The sequence below is a fragment of the Esox lucius genome, chromosome 7 (genome assembly GCF_011004845.1).
Source record: "Esox lucius isolate fEsoLuc1 chromosome 7, fEsoLuc1.pri, whole genome shotgun sequence".
In the NCBI taxonomy this organism is placed as follows: Eukaryota; Metazoa; Chordata; class Actinopteri; order Esociformes; family Esocidae; genus Esox; species Esox lucius.
The window spans coordinates 693666-717726 of record NC_047575.1 but is presented as its reverse complement, the minus strand read 5'-3'; the positions used below and the strand labels follow the sequence as shown (position 1 = coordinate 717726).

Below are 24061 nucleotides of genomic sequence, written 5' to 3'. Positions count from 1 at the left end.
GCAAGTATTAAGTATAATGTATGTTACAAATGGAATTGCTGATATCCCTGCATTTCAGTTGCACATGCCACCTTGCACCTTCAATTTGCCTGCACATTTAGAATTGCCATTGCACTTACATTCTTCAGTTGTAACATGTACTTGTCTACCTTGGGAACCTCATTGCTGCTATCTCTGCATTTCAGTTGCACATGCTAACGTACACCTCCAACTTGCCTCGATTGCAGTTAGAACTGTCATTTGTACTTGCATTTGCCTCATTGCACAACTATTAATTTCCCACTTGTTACATACATTATACCTAATATTTTAAAATGTTCTGCCCTCCACTATTTGTCTTCATTACACATTTAGAATTTGTGAGTGCTTGGCGTAAACGTTTGTTCCAACATTATGCCATGCATTTGACGTTGGTTGGCTAACCGGAGTTGTCGTTAACGTTTTCACCAATTATGGTGAAGGAACCACGGGTTTGAAACAGGAGCCAGCCAATAGCAGAAACCGACGCGATGCTGTATAAAATCTATTTTGTATGACGCGCATAGTTTATTGCGTTGGAGCCGCCATCTTCTCCCACAGTGAAGTCGAGTGGAACCGTCGATTCGAGATCACTGGGAATACAGAATAATTCGTAACGATTTTGGAAATAAATATAGGACCTAATGTGTTAATGGACTGCCTCGTAATTAATGGTTATGTTTCTGATAAGATTGGTTTAGTTTTTGACCGATCAGACATCGCAAAGATGGACGACGCGGCGAGGGAAGATGCCTGTCGAGAGTATCAGTCCTCCCTCGAAGATTTGACATTCAACAGTAAACCCCACATCAACATGCTGACCATTCTGGCAGAGGAGAATCTGCACTTCGCCAAGGATATCGTCGCAATAATTGAAGCACAAATTACCAAGGTTTTTATGAATAAAGAATTTTCAATTTCAGCTATTTAAACAACGAAGGGCCTTTATGTTAGCAATAGCAGTTACCCAACATGGCCGCAACATGTCATTGTGTAAAATCGCTGTCGTTGTAACATTAGTGACGTACAGATACCGTTAATGTTTCTTGTCAACAGCACTAGTTTCGTTTACTAGATATACTTATTGTCATGGTGAATAACGTTAACTTGTTGCTTTTATTATATGGCAATGTCACCTTAGGAAGTTGATGTTGCTAGTTAACATCTAACGCTGGTTTCAAATATGGATGACTACCTAGTATGTATTTACTAGGTAGGGACAGTATTGTACTGTACCTACAGTTAACCAACCCAATCTGTGCGGAAAGCGGATTGGGTCTAACCATTTCGTGAAGCCGTTGCCATTTTGGAATGCTGATTGAGTCAGTCAAAACGAATACATTTAACTATTGGAAACTTGAATAGCTAGGTACTGTAGTTACTGGTAGGTATTTACCAGGTTGGTTAATTAGCTAACTAACTTTTGTTACTGTACTGTCGTCTTTCTGTCTGATAGGCGTGAGGTTAACGACACAGACATCGGTCATTTTGATATATAGTTAGTAACGTTATCTATCAACATACTAACTTGTTCATTACTATGTAGATACGTTTTAAAGCGGCGAAACAGGCTACATGCTTTTTTTGTTTCTCAGTACTTAAATGTACGTATCCGACACTTAAATAGTTAAGACAGAACAATGCGATTGACTAATTATCTCAGTTTACTGCGACGCAGTTGTCAGTTTCAAAACAGTATGTAAAACTGTTCTACAGTACCTAGTTAGTAATTTAGCTAACAGTGAAAGCTACAATTCAGGGGTGGGCAAACTAAGGCCCGCAGTATTCTGCCCGCGAGGCAATTCCATCTGACCCGTGGTCGGTAATAAAATAGATTTGAGGGGAAGTAAAACACAACTCACGAGCCCATTTGTATACATCTGAATTTTAAAAAAAATGTTCTAATGGACCCACTGTGTACTTATTTTAATTATTGCAATTTTTTGGCCTACAAATCATTTATGATTAGCAAATTACAAAACCAATGTGGCCCTCCATTTTATTTCATGATCCTGATGTAGCCCCTGAGCCAAGAAGTTTGCCCTCCTCTGAACACGTAGATGTTTGCTTTAGTCTTTCACATGTTTTTCTTACAACTTCAGGTGACAATATACTTTTTTGTTAGTTATTAGCAAGCAAACGTTAGATAACCATAGTCTACCATTCAATCATACTAATATCCAAAGTAGGTAGTAAATTAACTTCGGAGTAGTTGTAAGTGTAGTTTTGGAATTAAGTGTCAATAGTATTTTGTGGTGAAAGTTCACTGGTCTCTTAAATTTGACTGATCAGCCATCAGTAGATTTTTATACTATTTGAATTTTGAAATGTCAATGAATGGTAACATGTGATAATAAAAAATATCAAATTTGCTTTTTGTCTTTTTTATTTCCCAGTGTAATTTATTGATACAGACTGGTTATTGCCTGATTGGTGTTAAACTCTGTTTTTGATCAATTTGATCATGACCACTCATCAGAATCAAAGCATTGTCTATTTACATGGGTATGTCTATTGGCTTAAATGCAGACTAGTTGCATAATTGGAGTTGTTTTTATTGAAGTGTCAATTGTGATAATCAACTGATTATCATGTGCTCTCACCAACCATTTAACAAGTTCACTTCTATTCATTTGTTTTTCATTGCACATTGTTCAGGACATTGTTTGATATTAACTCCAATTAAAAAAAATAAATGATAATAATCGACCGCAAAATCCTGCTCTATTCTTTACAACTTCCACTTAGATACATACCAATTTTTCTCAGGGAGATAAAAATACTTTCTCCAAATGGACTGTTGAAGAGACCCGCACAGTGGGATGATGTCGTCTTATTAAAATGGTAAAGTACAAATTGTGTTCTCTAGGACAGAGACACTCTTTGGAGGTAAAAAAAAAAAAAAAAAGGACATTCATTTTCTCCTGGATTGTCAATATGTTGCTTCCCCTACCTCAATACAAGACTGCAAGAAACCCACATTTTTTTTTTTTTTATATAAATACAACAATCCTTCCATAAGAATGAAGACTTGAGTACAAACATTTTTTGAAGGAGAGAGTGGATCTTTTTCAATGGATAAAATGTTAAAAGGCATTTCACAACATTTACCTGATGCGGGGATGTTTGGTGTTTCGTAATTACATCACTGATAAATTTGTTTGCGTTGTAATTTTTTTTTCTCTCCACCTTTTATGTAATGATCTTTCCTTAAACAGACAATGGAGAGTTTTTTTAAATCATGGGAGAATATACGTAGTTCTTTTTTTTTTTTGCCTGATTTACATGGACTCCCCTTCCCACAAACTTGGTTACAAGGTTCCTTTTGCTTAAATGATGTGATGAAATGTTTTAACCCCTGTTGTTTTCTAAATTTGTTGAGTTTTCTATTATCCTAGGCTCCAGCTGCCGAGAAGCTTCCAGTTTTGTACTTAGTGGATTCCATAGTGAAGAATGTTGGAGGCGAATACCTTGCAGTGTTTGCTAAAAACCTAGTCACTTCATTTATATGTGTGTTTGAAAAGGTATATATTACTTTCAATTTTTTGCATTCTAGAAGATGAATAAGCACCTGTTTAACATTAGTTGTGCTGCTTGCTTTTAGTTTATAGTCCCCTTGGTATTTGCCTGATAAAATACAATAATGCATTCATAATAATAAAATGTTTGTTTCCCCTTTGGGGTAAAAGTTAGTGCTTGATTGTATATCCAAGCGGATAAGTGTCAATCTAGTAAACAGTATGTTTTACAGAAAGTTTTATCTTTTTCATAGCAGTTTAGTATTAAGTGCTTATTGCGAAGTGTGATGATACACTTTCCAAGTGCCTTTTTGATAATACTAGTATTTTATGTACTAGTTTACCACAGGCGTTTAAATTCACTGTTCATAAAGTGCTGTGTATTCTGAAGCAGGAATTAAGTTGAGCTGTGGTCCAAGCTGTGTCCTCTGTTCTAGGTGGATGAGAACACTAGGAAAAGTCTGTTCAAATTGCGCTCCACCTGGGATGAGATCTTCCCCCTGAAGAAACTGTACGCACTGGACGTGCGGGTCAATTCTCTTGACCCGGCCTGGCCAATCAAACCACTACCACCTACCGTGAATGCCAGCATTCATGTCAACCCTAGGTTTTTAAAACATGTAAGTAAAAAGTCTTCTTAGAGCGTAGCAGAGGAGGATCTGCTTAAGTGGAAGCGATATTGTTCTTGAAGTTTTTGCCCTTGCAACCCTTTATGACATTATGATGTGTAAAGTGCTAAGACATTGGCCCTTAACAACGACCCAGAGGGTAGCTATCCTATGAAACCAGTTCAGTAAGCCAGCTAATGTTGATAAACAACCGAATGTAATTCATTTTCTGGTTCAATAAGAAAATAGCCCTTAAGTGTGATATAAATTCAGACACGTTATAGCACACTCTCTGCTGCTTTCTTGGTTTTAAATGATGTAATAAGTAGTCTGGATAACAGGAAACGCTGCCACACTTTTTATTGGTCTATCTAAAGCCTTTGACACATTTTGATCACTTGTTGCTAATTTGGAAATTGTCAACAATTATCTTTGATCTGGCTACTTGTAGCAATGACTGTTTTATACTATTGCCCCTACAGCTGACCAGGCTCTTTATGGTCTACGCTCTGCATTTGTTATCCTACAGAGATCTTTTTGATGTTAAGTGGGTGTTAATTTCTGGGACTAAAACAAATGTATTACATTTTCTAATTCTTAAAAGGTGCCTGTAAATTTGGATTGGTTTGCTCTTGGTGCTCATATTGAATGTGCTCCTGCCTACAAATAACTTGGCATACGGATAGATGAAAATCTTACCTTTTAAAAAAGGGTACAAATTCTATACAGGAGTAAGTCATGCCTTACAATGTCTAGCAGAAAGCAAATTGTTCTGTTGACTCCGTTATCAATTATGGCGATGTTCTTGATGAATGCTTCTACCTCTTAATGCTGTTTATCATAGTGCATTATGCTTTATTACAGGTGGTTGTTTCAGCACGCATCATTGTTCACTGTTTCAGAAAGTAGGCTGGCCCTCTGAAGTAGAGATCTATGCATTTATTCTTTTTATAAGCACTCCGGCATAAATTACCCCCATACATAACTTTTTTGCTGAAATACTTAAGTACAAACTATCAAACACCATCTCAGTGATGGTTAACTCTAGAGATACCTGCAATCTCCACTAGGGATTTTAATGATTAATCTAAGATTGTTTAATTGTCGATAAGAATTTTATCGACGTTGTCTATTTCAGGATGCTATGTAACTAGTTGGGGGGGGAACCATCTGAATAATCTACAGCAGTATAATCCAATGAAAGAATAAGCGAATGAAGTTTGTTTTGAAATTTAGATAAAATAATTATAATGTTCACTGCAAATTCTTTGTTAAAATAACACAATGACAATGCCAGTTATATATTACTTGACATGCAAACATCTTGTCACCTTGGCTAGGGGTTTGTCCTCCTCTCAAACGATTTGCCAGGTAATAGAGAAAGATTAGATGCCAATAAATATTATTGATGGTGAAGGCTTTTCACGGTTAATGAATTAGGTGGAACCGAGGTATAGCATTCCATTGCGAGGTACAATCACCAGACGCATAGAAAGGTGCTACTGAGATAAAGTAACTTTCGTTGGGATGTTCTACCACCGCTGGATGGAAATCCAATGGACTGGTGGAAGGTAGGCTAAATGAAGGAAGATGCCCACGACAATACATGGGCTTCCCTGCGACCTCAGGCCATTCAAGTGTTTTAAACTGCTGGACTAATTGTTCTCCCCATGCACTCGTGACATTTTTTTTTAGAATAAAAATCAATAGACTTGCTTGGAAATCAGATCTGCTTGCCGTATTTTAGTAATCTGAGTCTAAATACACTTAATTTAAACTATTGGTTTTTAAATAACTGAAAAGGTTTCTCATTTAAATGTAGGCATACTTATCCAAAAATGGTGAGTTAGATTTATTTAATACAGGCCTAGATTCATTTTTTTTGACTATTTCTGTTTTAAAATATACTATTTCAATTTTTTATCCAGCAAGGAGGTATGAGAGCGTTGGGCTTGTTTTTGGAATATTTGGTTATCTACATGTTGTCCTTATCTTGTGAAATTTTAGATTTTCTTTAGGGAAAAAATGACAGATTGGAGATTTTCTTGTCATAGACAATAATTTTTTTAATAAGGTTAATCGATTGGTTGATCTTTTATGATGTCAACCAAGGAAAATCCTCAAAATTTGCAACCTTTATCTCCATTGAGTTATGTAGACAAGCTTTTAGTTTTTGTGCACCTCATGTTTGGAATAAATACCAAGACAATTTTAAATTTAATTATTTGGTACCTCTAGCTCATAGGTGTTCAACCCTCTCCTGGGGACCCAATAGCCATCTCACAGATTAGTTTTTGCTAGTTAATTAGTTAAAAAGTTGATTCAGGTGTGCTAGCTCTGGGATTCATCTAATATATGGAATTGCTGGGGAGTCCCCAGGAGAGGGTTATGACCCCTGACAGGTGAAGTGTATAACACTGATAATCTCATTATCATGGCACCTGTCAGTGGGTGGGATATATTGAGGAGCAAGTGAACATTCTGTCCTCAAAGTTGATGTTAGAAGCAGAATGGTCAAGCGTTGGGATTTGATGGTCCGATCCAACAGAGGAAAGAAGGTGGAAGAAGGTGGCCTGGTTTGATTAATCATGTTTTCTTTTACATCACGTGTGCGTCACTTACCTGGAGAACACATGACACCAGGATGCACTATGGGAAGAAGGCAAGCTGGTGGAGGCAGTGGCAGCTTTGAGCAATGTTCTGCTGGGAATCCTTGGGTCCTGCCATTCATGTGGATGTTACTTTGACACGCACTGCCTACCTAAGCATTGTTGCAGACCATTTGCACCCTTTCATGGCAACGGGTACTCCTTGATGGAACTGGCCTCTTTCAGCAGGATAATGCACCCTGCCACAAAGCAAAAAGTGTTCCGGAATGGTTTAGGAACACAACGAGTTCAAGGTGTTGACTTGGCCTCCAAATTCCCCAGATCTCAATTCAATCAAGCATCCGTGGGATGTGCTGGACAAGCAAGTCCAATCCATGGAGGCCCCACCTCGCAACTTACAGGACTTGAAGGATCTGCTGCTAAAGTTTTGGTGCCAGATACCTCAGCACACCTTCAGAGGTCTAATGGAGTTCGTGACTCGAACGGTCAGGGCTGTTTTGGCGGCAAAAGGGGGACTTACACAATATTAGGCAGGTGTTCATAATGTTATAGCTGATCGGTGTGCGCGCACACACGCCCCTCATAGTAAAACCAAAGAAACTAATAATTTTTATGTGTTTGAGTAAAATGAATTTTTTTTGTTTTATTCTATAAACTACTGGCAAAATCACAACCAATTTCCAAATAAAAAGATTGTCATTTAGAGTATTCATTTGTAGAAAACAACTGATTAAAATAACCAAAAAGATATGCATTGTTTTCAGACTTCAAATAATGCAAAGAAAACAAATTAATATCAATTTTTCTCTCTCTCATATATATATACACAAACAAATAAACACTTGTATACCTCTGGGCATTTCCATACATCTCAACTCCTTGTTAACCTGATTGTTTTGTTTCTCCAGCCTGAGGAGGTCACTTCTCCTAGAGCACTGTCTCCTCCACCAGTGTTGTCATCCCCTGGCCCCAAAACTGCAGTGGTTCCCAGCATTAGTGAAAAGAGCATAACCCAGGAGCAGGTGATCAGGCAGCAGCTTCTGGCCAAACAGAAACAACTACTGGAGCTTCAGCAAAAGAAAATAGAACTGGAGTTGGAGCAGACCAAAGCACAGTTGGTGAGAGTTACTGTTAAATAAAAATGTTTTTGTTCACTTATTTGCTATACTTGCAGTATCTATAATATTCAGTACTCCTACTCATATTGTTCATATTCCCCATCCTATTCTTTTTTTTGTTTGCATTATGTATATTATTGCTATGTTTATGCTATATTTTTGCTTCAAGTATCTCTTAATTCTTACTCTGTGGATGTTGTGTGCCATGTCACAAGGATTTCATTGTGCAGGATGATGCTGTTTTATTCGTTGCGTTTTATAAATAAACGTGACTTTTTATTGAATTGTTTCTAGAAAAAGATGAATCATTGAACCAATATTTCAGATATGCTGGATGATCTATCAAAAACATATCTCCATTATTAAACACTAAGATGTTTTTCTCAGTCCTGCCCCTCTTTTATATTTCAGGCTGCAAATGTGGTTCTGTCAGCACCAGCCTTAGTGCCAAAAGCCACACCGTCCTCCCCGGTCATCAAACACTGGATACCTCCGGTCTCTGATCCTAAACCCCCTACAAGGGATCCCCGCCTTAACCGAGGAGGCCCAGGGGCCCCCCAGGTCAAAGAATCAAACAGCAGTAAGAAAGATTGTATGGGAACATCAGTACATATACCTGAAAAACAGCTGCCAGAAAGACCCAGCAAGCCAGAGAAAACACGCCCCCCCAAGAAGGAGCACCTAGAGGTGAAAGCCAAGTCCAAGTCTCTTTCTCCCATGCCTAAAGGAGTGCTGGGGAAGAGCAAGCACTACGAGGCTGAGAATGTGAAGGCCACACTGGACGCCACTGGCAAGAAAGATCCCAGACTGAGGAAACACCTCCATGACAAGGCAGATCCAAAAGAAGAGGAGGTGAAGGAAAAGAAGAAAAGCGCTGATAAGGAGAAAGAGAGAGATGAAGTGGCGATAAAAGTGTCCAACAAGGGAAAAATGGTGAATGGCTTGGTAAACAAATCCGAGCGGGAGAAACCGGAACTTGTGGAGAAACCTGAAAACCAAATCAAAGGGAATGCCAGGACAAACGCAAGGAAGCGCTCCCGTTCTCGCTCCCGTTCCCCCCCGCAGCACCTGCACTCCCCTAAGAGGAAGACAGAGAGGAGATCCCCCAAACGAAGAGCTAGAAGTATCTCCCCTTCTCCTCCTTCACATAAACCTGGGAAAGGAGGGCGGCAGTCAGGAGGCAAACACTCTTCTCACTCTGATGACTTTGCCCAGCATGGGACCACCAGAGAGGAAAGAGTAACCCCCAAAAAGAGCCTATCTGAGCCCAGGAGAGCCAAGAGGCCGGCCGAGGAGAGGCTGGTGGAGGCCAGGGAGACCCACTCTTCCCCCCGCAACCCCTCAGAGGGCAAAGAGACCAAGGAGAACAAGCGCTGGAGGAGCGGATGGGAAGAGAACAAACAGTGAGTAGACAGATCTGTGCTGTTTAGTATAGAGTTTCCCAAAAGACACTGTTCTCTGTATACTATACGAATTGTCCATTAGGACTCAATTCAGAAATTGTTTACTTGGTTTGGAAAGGAGTGTCATTTATGTCTTTATTGGTTTGCAGTTAATGTCTGCTGTGTAGTAGTATATTTTGCAACAAGTCAAAGGTGTTCTTAGCCCTGCCCAGTTATTTCTCATCTTCATCTGAAATGTTGACACACATGGTCAGCTCTTCCCTTATCTGGTGGTATTTTGGTTAGGTTTGGGTGTGTATCTATTTTCTGGAACTGGATGTTTTGTCTGCTCTTTCATGTCGACTCAATTTTTTGGTGTTTTAGTTCTAAAACCAGCTCCTAAATCTGTGAAAAGTTAAGGGTAGTCAAGAGGACTCCTAAGTCACTAAGACCAAATCACAAGCAATCCCAAAATGACTGCTGCCCGCAGTCCACCTTATAATCAGGTCAATGTTTTGGAAACATTTATTGATACTGAGCTTTTAAAAAGGTGTTTCCTTAATCACGAGGGTATTATGATCATAGTCAGGTATGCTGTCTCTTCAACAAACAGAAACAACCCAATAACATTGGAAATCCTCAGGGAAAATGCAGCTATGCAGTGCAGACTAACTATGTATATCTGTCATCTGTCAGTTGAATATTGCATCAAACAATAAATGCCTTCCCTAGACCCCATATCTTCCCACAAATAATTTGGTTTCCTCATGATGCTCGGCGACTACAAAAAAACAAAGCCTACTTCATGGCCATAGCTCCACCACCTGGTGTAGTTGGTGCTATGGATGGGACACTTAATTGCATGAATTATTGCGCCATCAAAATATGAGCACTAATTTCTTTACGAGCTGCCAGACATGTAAGTGGCTGACAATTAGCTGAACATATCTTGACTAGTCAGTATATAATTCTTGGTTTCATGTTTAATCAGTGACACTTAGCGTACATTTTTATTTGAATATCTTTTACAAATCCTTCTGGAGTATTGCTATGATGAATTCACTGACAGAGACCCCTCCCTTATCAGCCAATCAATGTGGGTATAGAAATTAAGCTTGTTCGTGGAACACAACATCTTCCATAGCAACAAGGTCAATCCCACCCATTCTCTTAACTTAAGACCTCTTCCCTTTCCTTAGTAAAAGTTGGTCTTTGCCGCTTTGTGAATAGGTTTTAAGAGGTAACGCTTAGCTAGGAACCTTTAGTGCTATTTGAGTCTGATTCCTAGTGGTAAGAGCAAATGTTTTGTGAATACCGCCGCAGGGCTAGTAGAATTATTTTTGAACTTGAGTGCATCCAGCCTTTAGTTTCTGCTTAGCTGTTTTCCTTAGTCGCCAAAGATATTGGCTCCATTGCTTCTCGCATGCAGATCATATAATTCCCTCTTCATTATGTGTAGGCCACCCAAAAAAACATTCTGCCATTGACCAACTGTTTATTAGAAGATAAAGGAATAAATAAAAATGAAATCACTCATGAAGCTATATAATCAGTCATTATTTTGTCTGTTTTAGTTTTTATATTATGTTCTTGTTAATTTAACTTGAAACCGAGCAGTACATATTATAGCCTTGTTGCGTTATTTATTGTCCATTCTTGCCTTGACGCCACATTGTTTATCCCCCTCTCTCGTTATCCTTCAGCTGTACTAGTTGGCTATGGCGTTTGCGCTGATCCAGCATCTTCACTTCATGTTCCTATATTTATAGTGTTTGTGACTTAAATATGTTAATTGTATATTTTTACACAGTATATCACAGATAATGTCATTGGGGACTGTATCCTACATACCCTAATTTAATTGTCTTTTCACCAGTCATATTTGTGTCTCGCAAACTCGATTGAAAAACATTTGTGATTCATCTGAAACCTTAACAAATGTTATGTGGATTGGATGTAGTTTAGGCGATACATTTTATTGAAATATGTTGACTGGCTTGAGTGTAAAAGAAGGATCCACTTGATTTTCCAACGTTACTCGTCTTTGCTAAGTCAGGACCGGTAAGATCCTGTAAGCAATGTTGCCAGATAATTGACAGTAAATCATGAAATCCGCAAACTCCACAAAAAAACAGCTCAAATGCAATTTAGTCTATACATCTTTCTGTAAATCGTCCTGCACAAGCCCATTAAAAACCCCAAATTATGGGGAAACATGCATCTAGCATCACTGCCAATATGAAAAACGCTTCCTCCTATGGTCACATTCACTGCAGTATTTCACTGGCAGGCTATTTAGTGTATGAGTGCATAATTATGTTTTACCATAGCCACACACAGTCGGTGCAAGATTTTGGGAAGACGGCTGCCTTTGAGTTTTATATGCAGGAAAATCCCTGATGTCTGCATATCTGTGTACTGTAGTCACAAGACTCTTGCAACTATGCAACAGTTTCCGAGAATCCTGTTTCTGGAAAAAGTGTAGTTAAGCATGTGTATGTTTTGGCATCTGTTCCAAAGTACACTGCTCAAAAAAATTAAGAATGCTACTTTTGTGTTTTGCTAGTGTCCTTGTCACTGCTGGTAGCATAGGCAGTACTTGGAGCCCATTCAGGTTGCACAGGCACTCCTGGTCCTCCAGGATGGCACATCCATACATGCCATCGCAAGAAGGTTTCCCAGTACAGTCTCAAGAGCATAGAGGAGATATCAGCAGACAGGCTGTTACACAAGGAGAGCTGGACAGGGCCGTAGAAGGGCATCAACTCCACTGCAGGGCTGGTATCTGATCCTCTGTGTGAGGTGGAACAGGAGGAGCACTGCCAGGGCTCTACAAAATGATCTCCAGTGGGCTACTGGTGTGCATGATTCTGACCAAATTGCCAGAAACCGACTCCATGAGGGTGTGTAAGGGCCCGACGTCCTCTTGTGGGTGCTGTGCTCACAGCCCAATACCGTGCAGCTTGATTTGCATTTGCCAGAGAATACCAGAATTGGCAGGTCTGGCATTGGCGCCCAATTGTCTTGACAGATGAGAGCAAGTTCACACAGCATGTGACCGACGTAAAAGAGTCTGGTGGTGTCGTGGGGAACGTTATGCTGCCTGCAACATCCTCTAGCATGACCATTTTGGCGGTGGGTCAGTGATGGTCTGGGGAGGTGTATCCTTCAAGGGTCGCACAGACCTCCACTTGCTAGCCAACGTTATCCTCACTGCTGTTAGGTACCGGGATGAAATCCTCAGACCCATTGTCAGACATTACGGTGGTGCAATGGGCCCTGGGTTCCTCCTGGTGCAGGACTATGTGGCTAGAGTGCATAAGCAGTTCCTGGATAATGAAGGCATTGATGCCTTTGACTGGCCCTCCTATTCCCCAGACCTGAACCCCTGTGACATTATGTATCAGTGCATGTGCTGCCACCAAGTAGCACCACAGACTGTCCTGGAGCTCACTGATGCCTTCATCCAAGTCTGGGAGACTATCCCCCTGGACACCATCTGCCGTCTCCTCAGAAACAGGCCCAGACATTGTCGGGAGTGCATACAGGCATGTGGGGACCATCCATGCTACTGAGTCACATTGTGTTGCCGTTGGAACAGCATGTGATTTCAATGGTTTTTTCTTAGATTTTTGGTGTGAGTTTGAATCCAGCCCTCAATTGATTGGTGATTTTGGTTTCCATTGACTGTTGTTACATTTTGTTCTCATCGAATTATGCAATGTGCAGTAGAGATTTAGATCTTTTATATATTTTGTTTATCGAAATCCGATTTCAAGTGTTCCCTTAATTTCTTTGTGTATTTTCAAGTCTTAATAAAATAACATCACTTCATCCCCTCAGTCTGAAGTCATCAGAGGAGGCTTATGGAAAAGGAGCAGGTCCTCTGCTGAGACGGCCGTCGTATTCCAGCAGCCAGAGACCGTCAACACCCCGTACCCCCAAACAGCACCGCCTCAGCGTCGATGCTAATCTGCAGATCCCAGAGGCGCTCCACTCGGCCAGCAAGAGAGACCTGCTTAAAAAGGTATGCCTTAAAAACACTTAAAGGGCCTTTAAACAAATAATAATCCCAATTTTCTCTTAATTAATGAGGTTATCTAGTTTCAAGTAATAATTTTATTCAGACTTTCTTCGGGCTAGCTAATTAGCATTGTCAAGCAAACAAACATCTGGTACCTTCAATGTGCTTTCCTCTGGTGATCTCTCTGTCTCCCTTCTGTAGAGGCATACAAAATCTGTCACAACTAAGTAGCCTTTTTCCTAGATCAGAGCAGTGTACTGCGTCTTGTTTCTACTGGTGCCAAACACTGGTGTTTTACCCTAAAGTCCAGAAATGTTTCTGTTTCCAGTGACACAGGCCAGCAGCGGTCTGCCATTAGGCCATAGCACTTTGTGCCAAGCCCCGGACTTTAGGACATAGGGCGGTTTTTGCGGCTTGACCCGTTACATGCTGCGAAAACACAGCATAGCGATGTGTATCGTTTGCTTTAGGCTTTTCGTAATGTTTTTAATCCGATCTAACAAACAGATCCCTGATACAATAAAGAAAATAAAGCAACAATACAGGGAAGCGCGGACTCTGAACGGAAAGAGTTGTAATGACCGAAGTTTGACTCAATTAAAAAAATGAATACACTGGCTTACAGTTGCAGTGTCACAAGTGTAGGTGGAGAAGGAGCCCGTCGTGGGAGTTCAAAATTTACTGAAGTTCAAATGCCGTATTATAAACAAACTGGGCATGGTGTTATTTTTTATTTTACCACTTATTTTACAAAAAAATAAAGCTTGCAAAAAGAACAATTACACTTAATTTATATTGAAAAGGCAACCAGATGAACTCATAAACAAAAGATCTACAAGGCATAATACAAAGGGGAGTTTTGGGAAAAATACAAAACATTTTCGCCTAGTGAATAGGCTACGAAAAGGCGTTAAGTCTATAGGTCCAGTGTATAGGTCCAGATTCGTAGTTTAAGCAAATGCATCGTTTGTCCATGAATAAGCTATGGAATAACCAAGAGGACTTTTTGGAAATATTGTGGAGCTAACAAGTTGATTTCAACGCCCGTGCATGGGTCCAGTCTCCTTGTTTAAGCAAATGCATTATTTGTCTATAGGTGACGTTAATAAGGTATTGACAAACCTAGAGCAGTTTTTGGAAAAATGCTACTTCAGTTTCGCCTAGTGAATATGATATTATCATATGTGTATCGTTAACTCAATATCAATATTTCTTTTTTGAAATGTTATGGTTATCATCAATATCGGTATATTGCGACACCCCTACTTGGTACCAAATGTATAGTCAAAACAGGAAAGTCTAAAGCCAATGTGGAATCTGAGCATTAACAATTACAATGTGAATGTACGTTCCATTGTAGGTGAATGTGACTAGATAATGAGAACAACAGAAACCTCTGTTTAGATTATCTCTCTGTTGCGCTCTACTAACCCCAGGAATGTTTACATTGACCATTTGGCATGGGGGTTACTGTCTTGGAAACCTGATCTTTGCTAGGTAGACACACCCTTCAATGTATATATCAGCTTGTAACCAACATTACAGTGAGATGAGATTGAGGTTGTGTAAGGAAGACCAGGTCTGTAACTTTCTAATGCTGCAATAAATAATATAATTTCTCTCTCCCTTGACCAATGGGTATGCGATAATTATTACAACCACTATACAAAACAGCCCGATTTCTAACACCAGCATTAGTGTAAATCACCGGTGTGGCCATGGTACCGGGGTAGTAATGTTGGTTGTGTTGACTGGGTAATAGCACCAGTGGAAAATGCACCAGTGGAAATGCGGCACTAGTGAACACTGCTTAGTTGCGCTATACAAAAATAAATAAATATACTGAGCTAGTGTTTCTAGTACAAACTGTTTATTTACAATCATTCTCAGCTGACTGGCGGATCCTGTTAAGTAGTTAGTCACAGAGCTCAAACAACTTGGGATCTGGCTAATAATGGCTAAACTTCATTCATTTGTAAAATTATTTTGAAAGAAACTAGCTGCACACCAGTAGCTGGTCTCATAGCTGCATCAAACAATAAATGCCTTCCCTAGACCTTGCCATGCTTGCCATGGTTCTCCAATGGTAATCCATTTTAAAGTGGCATTAAGTTCTGAGACAAATAGTTTTGCCAGAAAGTACAACAACAATCTAGTCAAAGACTTGTGAATCTCATTGATTTGGTCGCATATTTAAAGCACTGAAGAGGACTTATATTCATTGTCAAAGTATGATTTGCTCTTTCCTCCACTAGGCCAGTAAGCGGCTCGAGAACGGAGAGATCAGCAATGATGACTTCTTAAACGTGGCCCACCAGATCAAGCAGCTGTTCCAGTACCAGGAAGAGAAGCTGCGAGGAGGCGGCTCCCGTGAAGGCTCCAGTGAGGATGGCCACGGACATCTGCACCACCTGCTGCCAACCAGGAAGAAGCCACTACTGGCCACGCCCCCCGGGGGAGTGGCCACTGGTGCAGACTTGTCCGATGCAGAGCTCACTTACTACGAGCACAAGTCCAAGCTGAGGAGGACCCAGGTGATGCTGAGGCAGCAGGGCCAAGAAGGGGAGGCTTGGGACGGAGAGGACAGTCAGGATGAGGGAGAAGCCGGGCTGGAGGTACCCGTGGAGGGTCCTGGGGGTAACAGTACCGGGGGAAGCCGGGGGAGCACCGCACCCCCTTCTGGAATAAAGTTTACCAGGTTGCCTAAAGAGCATCCTGCCCCGACAGCCATCATTCAGGAGTACAGCCATGGGAATGAGTTCCCTAGGCTCAAGTCTCTGCCAGGTCTCCGCTTCCGGAGAAGACAAGACCCCAGGGAGACCAGCGCCACCGACAGACTCAAAGGCAAGTGCTGTTTTTCGTTGTGTAATGATGAACCTGTGGTTATATTTTTGTTTTACATGCATGTACACTGACGCATTCACACAATGCCTTTGGAAAGTGTTCAGACCCTTTCACTTTCTCTACATTTTGTTTTAGTTATAGACTTAATTTATAAATTATAAATTATTTTTATAAGGAGCAACTTAACAATATCTCAACCAATAGCTGACAAATGCTTTTTTAATAATACAGAAGTATTGTTCTAAACATACTAATAACATAGGACTCCAAAAAATAAACACCATGAATAGACAAATTCTGAATTACAATAGTTTTGTCCAAAATTCATATTTTCTAAAAGCACCTCCCAAGAGATTTTTCTGAAGGCACATCATTCTTTCAAACAATCCACTATTCGGCTCTGCCCGTTCTGTAATTAGCGTTATTAGCATTGTCCAAATTCATGAATGCAAACTAGGGGTCGACCGACTATCAGCCTGGCCAATAATTGGATCTGATGTTTTTACAATAATCGGAATCGTTCATTTCTCTGATATAAATTCCGATAAAATACTTAGTTTTAAATGTGCTTCTCTGGCAGCTGCATCTCTTTTTAAGGTTTTTGCTTATATTGCTCAATGTCCTGGCTGCAAAATTATCAGATTGGTTATACATCACAAGTAAATGGCCAATCAATACTGTACATCTCTACTGCACAGTATGTCATATTTGTGAGGGAGACATGGGAACGAAAAACGCAGAGACGAGAGGTAAGAATGCTGACGTTGCTATAAACATCGTAATTATCTGAACTGAAGTTGCAACAAACATTACCCTCATTATATTTTTCTGTGATGACAATATCTAGTTTATTTTGTGGACTAACGTTAATCCACTACGTCATTTTCATTATAATGGAATGCTTCACTTCATAGCTATTGACGAGTACGAATATCAACTGAATGTCCATTATAAAACTAACTTTACCTCGCTTGTTTAATAAATCAAACATGATAAATCAGCCACATCTGATACGCAAGAAACCCTGCCTAATACTCGTTGCAGTAAAGGATAGCTAATGCTAATGTTTGAGTTTATTTATGTAGTGATATTTTTGTGTAACAATGTCAGTGTGAATGCAACTAGATGGCTAACTTTCTTAGTAAGGTAACAATTAATATATAACTGAATACTTGCCCGAATGTCTTTTTATGTTTTTACATGATTGTAGCTAGGTTTAGCAAAAGTAACGTCATCTTTGCTAACGTTAAAGATTTCACCTCTGTTGTGAGTAAATTCTGTTGATTATTATTTGAACTTTACTATACTGGCTACCTCGCAAACTGCATGAACATTAGTTAGCAACACCAGTAGCTAACGTTGGGTCTTGAATTAATTAGCTAACGTTATTTGAATGCAATGGCTAGTGTAACTTCAAATGTTTTTGTTTACCATTAATTTGGTCAGCTGACTAGCAAAAAACTTGAAATAATTTTAATTCTTGCACATTCTTTATACCAAGACGTTCATAGAATTAAAACCAACTTTTGTGCTTTAATAAGTAAAGCATTTTTGTGCTTTAATATAAGTTATATTTTAGTTCTTTGACCCTCTTAACTTTCTCATTTAAAACCCCCTTTCCTTGCAGATGGCTACACCACAGAAACATTTTATTTTTACAGGAAGTAAACCTGACAATTATTGTAAATGGTAAAATGTACTTGATTTGGGAAGCTGTTTAGTAAATTATTTTATCTAAATAATATTGAAGTTCACAAGAAATGTTGCTAAGAGCTCCCTGCACTTTATTCTTCAAAATATGTTTCAACTGTTCTGTTTTCTGTTACTTAACTTTTGACAGTAAAAACTAAATTATTACCGGAAATATATCAGCCCAAAATATTAGCCATTGTTCTCCTTGATCACTAATAATTGGAATCGGCCGTTAAAAAAACATTTGCGGTTGCCCCCATAATGGAAACCGTTTGTACCACTATTACAAAGCTGTGCTGTAAGCGGAAAACTACTCTTTTATAAAACACTCTAAACAAAGACAAGTGGTGGTGTTTTCCTCAAAGAATATGACGTTGTTGTATTCCTCAAAATAGTAAACCTTTTTTCATTTTCAATAAACAGGTAAACGCTTCCTGTGTTTTCCCGGTCATTTTTGTTAACAATTATATCAATCTACCCGTTCTTTCAGGAAGAGTAAATGTATACATCACAAACAAAAGTTAGTATTCACTAGCTGGAAAGGTTACCTATTTAGTCTTTGATATTCACCTTGGATAGTCAAACTTAATTTGCTTGAGAGAAAGGAAAATACATATGTCTGACTGAACGCGAGCAGGAGGAAATGTTTTCTGGGAATAGAGCCTTACTTGATGAAACACAGTTGATGAAATGACCAAATAGAAGCTTGCCAGCAGCTAAAGGGGGTTGATGGTGAACCCTGTAGCACCCCAACCTTGCCCAGAATATCCGGAGGCAATGTGTACTTTGTGTCTATAACATAGCAATCAGAAATATTACTTACCGCATGTCTTGTCTCCATGGGTTGAACTGGGTAACTTGATGGAATTGCATTTGCCTTTAGTTCTCTTCTAAGTGAGTGGGTCACGATGCTCTGTAAAATGTTTCTCAAACTTTGTTTGTCTCGTTGGCGGAGTTGCTCCATTGATTCTCCCACAATATGACTCGGGAGAGACAGAGCCTATTGCAGAGCGGGTAGAATTACATTTCAAACCAAAAACCCCAGGTGCAGGCAAACATCTTGGTCAAGATGTGATCAGGTAAAGTCAATCCAAACAAAGGAAATCCAGAAGTTCAAAGTTTATTTATCAAATTACCAAATAACACAGCATCCTGCACAATCAAATTCTTGTGACATGGCATACGACATCTATATAGTAAGAATTAAGAAATAAATAAAGCAAACGGCAAAGAATATACAATCGTATGCATGTCTAAACTAGCAGCAATTTTCAAGAGTAGGATGGGGAATATGAACAATATGGGTAGAAGTATTTAATATTTCGATTATAGAAAGTATAGCAATAATATATTAATTTACTCCAGTGAGGATGGCCACGGACATCTGCACCACCTGCTGCCAACCAGGAAGAAGCCACTACTGGCCACGCCCCCCGGGGGAGTGGCCACTGGGGCAGACTTGTCCGATGCAGAGCTCACTTACTATGAGCACAAGTCCAAGCTGAGGAGGACCCAGGTAATGCTGGGTCCTCCTCAAAAGTAAATTAATAACGCAAATGTTTTCCAATGAAGATGCTTGTTACATTAATGACACTTATTTTAAGCTGATCATATCAAAGTGAGTTTTAGCATCCTTGCAAACAGACCACATGCTGCATCAATATAGTAGCTGCATAGTATGGTTCATAACAAAAGCCATGATATGCAGGTATAGTTAACATTTTTGTATACCGTTTATATTATTATACTCTTGAATAGACAACAAATGTGTGTTTATCTTTATAAAAAAAAAAATATACAAAATTTACCTGCTGGGCTCTAGGAAAAATGGCACACTTTTTGGGGTGGATGTAAATGAATATAGCGAATTACTTCTCTGCATGATACATGTACAGTACAGGCCAAAAGTTTGGACACCTTCTCATTCAATGCGTTTTCTTTATTTTCATGACTATTTACTTTGTAGATTCTCACTGAAGGCATCAAAACTATGAATGAACACGTGGAATTATGTACAGTGGGGCAAAAAAGTATTTAGTCATCCACCAATTGTGCAAGTTCTCACAGAAAATTTGAAAAAGAAATCCAGAAAATCACATTGTAGGATCTTTTATGAATTTATTGGTAAATTATTGTGGAAAATAAGTATTTGGTCAATGACAAAAGTTCATCTCAATACTTAATATACCATTTGTTGGCAATGACAGAGGTCAACATCTTCATAAGGTTTTCACACACTGCTGCTGGTATTTTGGCCCATTCCTCCATTTCCTCTAGAGCAGTGATGTTTTGGGGTTGTCGCTGGGCAACACAGACTTTCAACTCCCTCCAAAGGTTTTCACTCAATCTCACAATACATGGCCCCATTCATTCTTTCCTTTACACGGATCAGTCTCCTGGTCCCTTTGCAGAAAAACAGCCCCAAATCATGATGTTTCCACCCCCATGCTTCACAGTAGGTATGGTGTTCTTTGGATGCAACTCCGCATTCTTTCTCCTCCAAACACGACGAGTTGAGTTTTTACCAAATAGTTATATTATGGTTTCATCTGACCATATGACATTCTCCCAATCCTCTTCTGGCCCATCCAAATGCTCTCTAGCAAACCTCAGACGGGCCTGGACATGTACTGGCTTAAGCAGGGGGACACATCTGGCACTGCAGGATTTAAGTCCCTGGCGGGTGTAGTGTGTTACTGATGGTAGCCTTTGTTACTTTGGTCCCAGCTCCCTGCAGATCATTCACTAGGTCCCCCCATGTGGTTCTGGGATTTTTGCTCACCGTTCTTGTGATTAATTTTACCCCACGGGGTGAGATCTTGCGTGGAGCCCCGGATCAAGGGAGATTATCAGTGGTCTTGTATGTCTTCCGTTTTCTTATAATTGCTCCCACAGTTGATTTCTTCACACCAAGCTGCTTACCTATTGCAGATTCAGTCTTCCCAGCCTGGTGCAGGTCAACAATTTTGTTTCTGGTGTCCTTTGACAGCTCTTTGGTCTTGGCCATAGAAGAGTTTGGTGTGTGACTGTTTGAGGTTGTGGACAGGTGTCTTTTATACTGATAACAAGTTCAAACAGGTGCTATTAATACAGGTAACGAGTGGAGGACAGAGGAGCCTCTTAACGAAGTTGTTACAGGTCTGTGAGAGCCAGAAATCTTGCTTGTTTGTAGGTGACCAAATACTTATTTTACAGAGGAATTTACCAATAAATTCATAAAGAATCCTACAATGTGATTTTCTGGATTTTTTTTCTAATTTTCTCTCTCATAGTTGAAGTGTACCTATGATGAAAATTACAGGCCTCTCATCTTTTTAAGTGGGAGAACTTGCACAATTGGTGGCTGACTAAATACTTTTTTGCCCCACTGTACTTAACAAAAAAAGTGTGAAATAACTGAAAACATCTTATATTCAAGTTTTTTCAAAGTAGCCACCCTTTGCTCTGATTACTGCTTTGCACCCTCTTGTCGTTCTCTTGATAAGCTTCAAGAGGTAGTCACCTGAAATGGTTTTCCAACAGTCTTGAAGGAGTAACTAGAGATGCTTAGCTCTTGTTGGCCCTTTTGCCTTCACTCTGAGGTTCAGCTCACCCCAAACCATCTCGATTGGGTTCAGGTCTGGTGACTGTGGAGGCAGGTCTTCTGGCGCAGCATTCCATCACTCTCCTTCTTGGTCAAATAGCCCTTACACAGCCTGAAGGTGTGTTTGGTGTCATCGTCCTGTTAAAAAATAAATGATGGTCCAACTAAACGCATGTCACTGCAGGATGCTCTGGTAGCCATGCTGGTTCAGTATGCCTTAAATTTTGAATAAATCCCCAACAGTGTCACTAGCAAAGCACCCCCACACCATCACACCTCCTCCTCTATGCTTCACGGTGGGAACCAGGCATGGAGAATCCATCCGTTCACAAAGACACGGCGGTTGGAACCAAAGATCTCAAATTTGGACTCATCAGACCAAAGCACAGATTTCCACTGGTCTAATGTCCATTCCTTGTGTTTCTTGGCCCAAACAAATCTCTTCTGCTTGTAGCCTCTCCTTAGCAGTGGTTTCCTAGCAGCTACTGATTCACGCAGTCTCCTCTTAACAGTTGTTCTAGAGATGTCTGCTGCTAGAACTCATAGTTCATAGTTTTAATGCCTTCAGTGAGAATCTACAATGTAAATAGTCATGAAAACAAAAAACGCATTGAATGAGAAGGTGTCCAAACTTTTGGCCTGTACTGTATATTTTTGATATTATGCTTTAGTGCACCATTTCTCATAGTTGTTTTTTTTGTGTTGTGTGTAGAATGAATTTATGGTTAAAGGACAGAATGTTTTACTGATGTTCCCTGTAAGCCCACCTGCTTCCATTAAGCCATGACTGTGTTTCAATGGGGATTTTCTTCCTTTTGACCTTTGAACCATTTTCCTCCTTAATTTGTATGTCACTTGGTAAATCAGCTTCATAATTCAGATAATTAATTCCCATATTTAAATATCAGTCATATTGCATAGGTTAATTAATTCTGGATAGGCCTATATTCTATCCTAACATTAACAATAATTTTTGTATTTTTAGTCCAACTTTTTTTGTTTGAGATGACTAAAACATGAGAACTACAGTCCATGCCCATGCATGATAGAAGCATGCCGTCTGTACAGAGAGGGAACAATGCAAAAAAATATATTTCTTGCAGAACGTTATGGAGTAGACAAAGTTGTTCAGGCAGAGAGTGAAGGATCAGCTGAGCATTGATGCACAACAGGATTATGCGGTAGAGCAGGAGATTTCTGAGTGTCAATTCAAGTTATTGTTTGAACGTTAAACCTGAAATTGACTGATTTACTGTCCTTAGAACATTGGTATTGAACCTGCAAACTTTCTTTAAGTTGTTCTTCAAAAATCTTCATCATAAAAACATCTGAACTTACAACCAGTTGGCTAGATCGGAAATGTTGGCCAATTTCAAATACCAACAGAGACAAAATGGCAACTCACTGAAAGAGGAAGTATTGAAGAGTAATTTCTTGACGCCACATAATTTATCCTCCTCTCTCGACTTTTCAGTTGTACTTGGCTTTGCTGCATGCTCAGCGTCCCATTCATATTTACATTGTTAGTGACTTAAATATGTTAATTGCATATGCAATATACAGTGTAAAAATATACAATGTTGTTTGGGACAGTAGCATACATACCCTAATCTAATCGTCTTTTCACCAGTCATCTTCTGTCTCGCGAACTCTATTGAAAAAAATCTGTGATTCTGTGTAAAATATTTTGTCAAATTTTAGCATTTATGTCCATTAAAATCTACGGATGTAAATATGTTGTCCCGTTCCATATTTGCGTTGAAAAGCTATTAATATGCTTTTAATCTATTTGGCATATTTCCCACTGAACATTTTGGTTGTTTTTATTTTCTTCCGCTGGACAACTAGGCCTACACGTGATACCGGCTAAAAGCCGGCATTTGCCAGCCAACGCATACCCTGGCCTGGATAGCTTATGTTGGCACCCCGACCATCGCTATTAGGTGTTTTTTAGGCCTAACTCAAAATACGAAAACCGGTGTGCTTATTTTTTTTGCTGAATCTGATGTTGCCTGCATGACGCTAATCCATTGTAGCTATCGAGTTTTGTCAGTTAGCTAGCTAGCTTCTTACCTTGGGTTGTCGCACGTGGCTGCCTACATTATATCAGTGTGACAGCCACTTGCTGACAGGTCGACACTATGTGCGGTGCACAGACACAGCTGGTTACTTTTCTCGCTACCTTGGTACTCCGAACGTCGGATGCTTGATGTTGTTGCACTGATCTGATGCTTGTGTGATAGTAAACTGTGCGTGATGGAAAATGCGCTATGCTTGGTAAAAAAAAACATTATTTCTGTTACGGTGCCTCACAACTAAGTAGCGCTGTTCTGATTTCAATAAGAGCGAAACTTTGGGTACAAACACTTACCCACCAGTGTGCAGGTTAGCTTTCTGAGATTTACTCACCAAACGTTAAATCTTCCCGCGCTTGGCAGATGTTAATTTTTGACCCTGCATGTCAATATTGTCAGGCTTAAGCAAGGATCGTGGTGCCATCACAATGTTTCTGGCTGTTAAGAATACTCTCTAACTTGGCACAGAGGTGTCAGGAGCAGAGAGGTGGGCTTTAGCCATTGGCGAAAGTATCCAAAAGAATCTGTCTGCAGCTAGGGTGCTGTGGAGCCTGTGGATGGACTCATAAATACAGTTGACTTAGTGATTT

General features: G+C 39.8%; 1 protein-coding gene across 4 annotated transcripts in view; it reads left to right on the top strand.

Annotated features, from left to right (window-relative positions):
• Positions 1-558: 558 nt before the first annotated feature.
• pcf11 (PCF11 cleavage and polyadenylation factor subunit) overlaps positions 559-24061 on the top strand; it is a 36030-nt gene continuing 12527 nt past the window's right edge. For 3 of the 4 annotated variants that reach the window (XR_827368.5, XM_010864370.5, XM_010864369.5), the window contains exons 1-7: positions 559-910; positions 3417-3542; positions 3974-4156; positions 7662-7871; positions 8259-9274; positions 13097-13280; positions 15533-16121. Coding sequence is in view for 3 of the 4 variants with exons in the window: in XM_010864370.5 (XP_010862672.4) it covers positions 671-910; positions 3417-3542; positions 3974-4156; positions 7662-7871; positions 8259-9274; positions 13097-13280; positions 15533-16121 (2548 nt within the window). In the remaining variant the exon portion in view is untranslated. The remainder of the gene's footprint in view (positions 911-3416; positions 3543-3973; positions 4157-7661; positions 7872-8258; positions 9275-13096; positions 13281-15532; positions 16122-24061) is intronic. The other variant, XM_010864371.5, reaches the window with a different exon arrangement.